This window comes from Arachis ipaensis, chromosome B05 (assembly GCF_000816755.2).
Source record: "Arachis ipaensis cultivar K30076 chromosome B05, Araip1.1, whole genome shotgun sequence".
Taxonomy (NCBI): Eukaryota; Viridiplantae; Streptophyta; class Magnoliopsida; order Fabales; family Fabaceae; genus Arachis; species Arachis ipaensis.
The window spans coordinates 5,600,361-5,606,360 of NC_029789.2; the positions used below are offsets into that span (position 1 = coordinate 5,600,361).

A 6,000-nucleotide genomic window follows, 5' to 3' on the forward strand; every position below is an offset into this window, starting at 1 on the left:
TGTCTGGAAGTGAGAGATACCTTTAAACCAAAATAATAGAGAACATGCAAAGTTGCAAACGATTGTCTATGAATATATAAAAGATTTGTGTTATGTAAAGTGTAAACTTAAAAACATCCAGCAGTTCATTGAAGACACGACTAAAACTCCTCCAAAATGATCAATATTGAAATTTGAACATATTTTATCCATCCTGGGTAGAAAAATGATTAAATAATTAGGGTTTAGGCAGAAAAGAAAAGTTGGTTAAATATCTTGAATATTAAATAAATTAGGGCCACAAAATAAATAAAGTTGCACCGACCAAGCTAAGGCTACGAAGTACGTCCGTCCATGAAGGTACAATAATGCGGCAGCAGACACTTTTTTGTTTTTGATATTAGAATAGTAGTGGTGTTTTTTTTGAAATGTGGATAGTTGTATTTTTATTCTAAAATGTGGAATTGATTAATTAAAGAAGTAAAAATTGAATCGTTCGATTTGTTAGAAGTATAAAAATCAGACCGTTTAATTTGTATAAATATAAAAATTGGACTGTTCAATTTGTGAGAGGTACAAAAATCGGACCGTCTGATTTGTGTTAAAAAAATAAAAAAATTTAAGGTACAAAAATTGGACGGTCCAATTTGTGTACCTCCTACCGTTTTAAAAAACACAAAAAATTACCATGTTAAAGTATATCACCCTTACTACTTTCATATCTAAATTTTCTAGTGGCATTATTTTATTTTGTGTATATTAATTCCAGTTTTCAGTAACTCAAAATATTATTATATTGTTGGTGTGATTGAGTGAGAGTCTAGCTAGTTGGCATATTAAAGGGTCCAGCTGCCACCCACGAACATTTCACGGGAAAAATGTTTGATATGATAATGGCCATAACATAACATAATAATGCGAATGAATATATAAAAAGGAAAGAGGCGAGCCGTGCGTGTGAACTGTTTTGTTTGATGTGAACGTAACTGTCCTCAACAACCAGCTGGTGTTGATGATTGATCTCCTTTCCTTGGTTGTTGTGTTTTGTGAGCGGTTCTCTCGTGCACTTCTAATCCATTTGAAGCTCGCATTTCACCATCTGGTTCCACACACAACTTGCCATTTGTGTTGTTCTCTTCTATTCGTATCTTTCTTAGATACTACAATCTATATAAATAGATGCTGCAGCATTCTAGACTGAAAACAGGTATACATGCATTTTTGGCCTCTCACTTCTTGATTTTTTAATTTACCTTTTTCATTCCTTTATGTCTCAAGTTGACCATTGTTTTCAAGTACCTCTTGTTTTTCTCAATTTCATTCGTCATATAATTCAAATCATTTTTAACCGAAAATGTTCAACTCACACACATAAGTCTAATCAATGTATCTAGCTATGTAACATTAATCACAAATTACGGTAATGACACACTGGTAATTATATTGGTTAATCAGGAATTCGTGGAACTACCGTTAGGGCAAGGGTGACTATCTGTCTACATGAATATGCAAAGGGATGTTGGTACCCCTCAAGGTCTCTCTGTCTATAATAGAACATATTATTGGATTATAACTTAAATATTAACTAATATCACCTACTAAAATAAAAGATTTATATATTTCACTATTCGATTCCCTATTTAAGTAGGATAAGGAATGGATTTCAGTATCAGCATGAACTGCCATTGATACTTTGATATTTTGAATTATAACACAAGTAACATATCCCAACATAACATAACTATTCTGTTTATAAAATGATTTCGGTCACTTGCCAAAGACTAAAATGATATAGTTGCCTCTTGCTTGTTTGTTATTTACAAGCAAATGGCAGCAACCACCAAAAATGCAGCTATTCAAAAGAGAAGCTGACGCCAGAAATTAAGATTTTATTTATATGCAAATTGCTGATTAAGCTCTCGCCTCACAGCATACAGTAAACAGTATGGGGGGGGATAAAAGGGCAAGAAATGACTGCAAAGAAATGAGAAGTTCACTGCATAAACCAATGCAAGCTTAAGAACCTGCACCGAACACACGGATTCTCTGTTCAATTGGAACCCGGCAGCAGGGACAGGTAGCTTTGCCCTTCCTCCCATACTCCTGGCTGCAGCTACCACACATAATTTGGTGTGCACACGGTAAGAAAACAATTGAAACTTCGTCTCCCTTGCATATGATACATTCTCTAGCACCGTTGACTTCTTCAAAATTCTCAAGATTGTCTAATTCTTTAAGAAGCTTTGTGATTGTCTCCCTTTGGGGCTTTGCAACATCAGAATTGCCTGTCCGTGAAGCTTTTGATTTCCGATGCTTATCAGCAGATCGAGAAGATACTTTAAGGCATGAAAGCTCCTGCTCGAGCCTCAGGAGATCATCCTTGCGACGTTGGAAATCTATCTCTATCTTCAGGCGTAAAGCCTTGAGATTTCTCTTACTGTCAGCCTCGGATGCTTCCTTGCTACGGCGTTCCTCCTCAATTAGTACCAGGGCTTCCTCTTTAGCCTTCAACTCTTCCCTGACCTTGACCTGTCATAAGTTATTATTCAGATTCAACTATTCAGAAGAAGCAGGTGCTTGGCAATGAACATTTGTATTAAATAATTTCAGTAAAAAGCATGCATAAGCAGAAAATTTCAAATAGTTCAGACCAAAAAATGAAGTTCTCAATTCATAGCATGAGCATCAGACTTAGCAGAACGCTGCAAATTCATAGCTTTGTCATAGCAAGGACTTGAACATAATCAACAGACAGAAAACTCAGGTATAGCTAATTAGCAAATAGCAATGAGGAATAACCAAATAATCTACTTCCAGAATTACGAATCAGCGAATACCTGTGTTGCAAATAAATATAATTAGGAAAGCTAAGAACCGATATAAAAGTTATCATGTACCCTCCAACAATATCTGTACAAATACGTAAGATGCTATACCTTGTAGGAGCAATTCTCCACAAAAGTGATCAATTCAAGAACACTAGTACAATTAGTGAATTCAAATGGATTCTACTGCATAAACCTGTAATATACAAACACGATCCTACAAATGAAAGACATCATATACAATAAGGTTTCAAAATCACAATGTAGTTGTAGACAACAAATTCAAGTTAGATCCACATTCATTTGTTCAGGTTAAAGTCCAAAGTCCTTCATGCAGAAAATATAAATTTCAGTATCACAATAGCAAAAAACAAACAACACATCACAGGTAAATAAAATTCCTTTTAATGGGGCCTGAGTGTGAGCATTGTCTATAAATAAAATAATAAATAGATTAGAGGTGGGAAAAGAGCAACCTCAGCTTCTTTCTGACACTGTCTAATCCGAGCCAATTCTTCTTCAATCTCCACTATCTTCTGTTTTTCATCTGAAATCTCCTGTTGTAGCTTTGCTATCTGTTTTTCCCAAGCAAGAAGCCTCTTTAAACACTTTTTCTCCCTTTTCTCAACCTGTGTACAGTTTTTGACAGACTCTGATGCACTCAATTTAGAAGCCTCCAACTCTGCTCTAATTTCTGCATTCTCCGTCTCTAACTTTTTGACAGTTGAATTTGCCTGATCAACTTCACCACTAGTCTTCCTCAAGGCCTCCTCCATCTCTAATAGTTTCTTCATTGTCGCGTCGTCAAGCGCCTGCTTGCCTTTCTTTAACTTCTGAGCCTCCTCTCTTTGGCTTTCCATCCTCAACATTTTCAACTCAGCCATATCATTGCTCAGCTTTGTAGCTGCTTGCACTGCCCTCTCATGAGCCCAATCCTTTCGGACCTTGAGCTCTTTCTCGAGATCCTTAACCTGATTAAACAGAGCAAGTAACACCTCATCCTTCTGATCCTCTGCAAGAAGCTTCATACAATCATCGAGATTTAGCTCGCGAAATTTATTCATCATGGAGGTAACAGCATCCTCTGCCGGGCCAGTGCTACCAGCGGGAATGGCCACGGCTTGTGGCTGCGGCAACTGTTTTGAGTGAGCCTTAAAACCAGCAGCGCACAATGCAACATTTCTTTTCAACAAGGACTTCATCGAAGGAGAAAGATTAAACCTTTTTGGGAATTCAATATCTCTCTGCAACCGCAAACTCATCTCATGGCCGCAAGCGAAGACCAAATTAAAATCCGGAGGTCCCCCTCGAGACTCACAAGATGGAGACACAACACCAACTGCATTGTCACCAGTGTTGGTGGTAGTAGTAGTAGTAGTAGTAGTAGTAGTAGCAGTACGCGAAGAACAACAAGTACATTCATTGTTTGCAACCGGAACCTGAATTGTGCTAGCCTTTCCGACATGAAAATCAGTGACTAGCAAACACCACAATGCATCACCCTTAGTCAAATTGGGCCTCAACTGCTGCAAGAGACACACCATAGCAGCAAGAGAATACGCCTCCAACTGCATCAAATCGGTGAAAACAGGCATAGTGTCATCGCTACCCTCCAAATTGCCGTTGCTTTTGAGATAAGCCAAGGAATTGTTGAGTATGTTCTCCAGCGCATCGACGCCACCGAAACAATGGCCATTGTTGAGGACCGCCTTGAGAGCTTGGTCCTCGCTGTAGCCCATGGACACGATCTTGGAAACGACGTCGGCGTAGACGATCTCCATGTTCCTCAAGAGAAGCTCTTGGAGCTCGTCTTCGGTGCAGAAACCCCAGCTGTAGGGAGGTATGTTAGGGTTTCGGTTGGAATTGGGCGTGGCCACCGTTTTATTACGGCAAGAATCTGAATTGGAATTAGGATTGGGCGAGGATCGAGGTTTGCGATTGGTTCGGGTGTGCTTGTCTTTGGCCCTCATCTCTTTATATCGATTATTCGTACAATTTTTGGAGGAGGAGACTCTTGAAGATAGCAAGGAGAAGAAGAAGATGATGATGAGGAGGAGGAGGTGCAGCAGTAGAAGAAGTTGCAGTGATCAGTCAGTTATGAGCGAGTGAGAGAAATGAAGGGGGATTTTTGTGCGTTGTGTTCGTGCTTCGCTTCGCTTTTCCCTCCTCAAGAATGAAAAGTGGGCAATCCAAATTGTAATTGTGAGGTTTAGGGTTTGGGTTTCTACTTCTTTTTTTTTTTGTTTGGGCCTGGGGTTTTGAATTACTTGGGTCCCCATCTATAATCTTCATCAATTTCCAGCCCATCTTCTCATGCCCTACAATTTTTCTTATGTTCATGTGCAATTTTATTTAAGAGTCTAGTACCAGCAAATGAGTTGTTATATGTACGAGATGAGATTCAAATCCATAATATTTTGCTTATTTATTTATTTTTATTTATTTAGATAGATTGAATAACTCCTAATTCTTAACATTACAAACTCACACATACTACACGCTCACCCACACATTTAAGGATTTTACTATTATTTGGCCATTACCAAAGTTCAAGCTGGATATAACATATATTACGAGGCATCATATATTGCCACTTAATCAAAGCTCCAGCTAGATGTCATATTGAATGTGTGCAATGAATCCTAGCCTGATAAAGGTAGAAAGTACGTTCCATTTTCAAGCTGCTTGGCTATTATTACATCCTGACTTTTCCAATATAGTTAGGGCCATTTGAAAACTCTAGAAGTAGCTTTTTTTTTTAATATTGACTTATGAAAAGTAGTAGTATTAATGTCGGGTGTAATTTTCAAAATCAAATTGCAATTTTCTAAGAAGCTATTTTGGAGCTTATAGAGAAGTTAAAAAAAATGACTTCTCTCATAATACTTTTACTTTTCATTACATTTCTTTAAAATAAGCACTTTTAGAGTTAAAAATCCAAACATAAAATAACTTATTTATAAGTTACTTTTAACAGAGTCATTTATTGTTTAAGTTATTTTATCAAAAGGAGCTTAATTAAGTTAGTTACCCAAACTGAACCTTAGTATTGTTGTAAAAATATGATAAAAGTAGATAAATAAGAGTAAAAATTTAGATATAAAAATATAAAAAAGTTGTATCTTAATAAAATTCTTACAATATAATGAGTAAATAGTCATTTTTAACTATAAATAATTTAAGGGCAAATAAAATT

General features: G+C 36.9%; 1 protein-coding gene across 1 annotated transcript; it reads right to left on the bottom strand.

The window, feature by feature from the left end:
• Positions 1,849 to 4,986, bottom strand: LOC107642648 (MND1-interacting protein 1). Its single transcript, XM_016346060.2, has 2 exons — positions 3,281 to 4,986; positions 1,849 to 2,508 (listed from the first exon to the last, which is right to left on the bottom strand). Exons 1-2 carry the CDS (start codon positions 4,772 to 4,774, stop codon positions 1,996 to 1,998), a joined length of 2,007 nt encoding a protein of 668 aa, XP_016201546.1. The 5' UTR covers positions 4,775 to 4,986; the 3' UTR covers positions 1,849 to 1,995.

Bases quoted from the DNA above. Each gene is read 5' to 3' on its own strand.
- LOC107642648 (XM_016346060.2), bottom strand. From the start codon at position 4,774: ATGAGGGCCAAAGACAAGCACACCCGAACCAATCGCAAACCTCGATCC. The intron at 2,509-3,280 runs GTTGCTCTTTTC...AACTTATGACAG, and splicing joins AGTGTCAGAAAGAAGCTGAG to GTCAAGGTCAGGGAAGAGTT.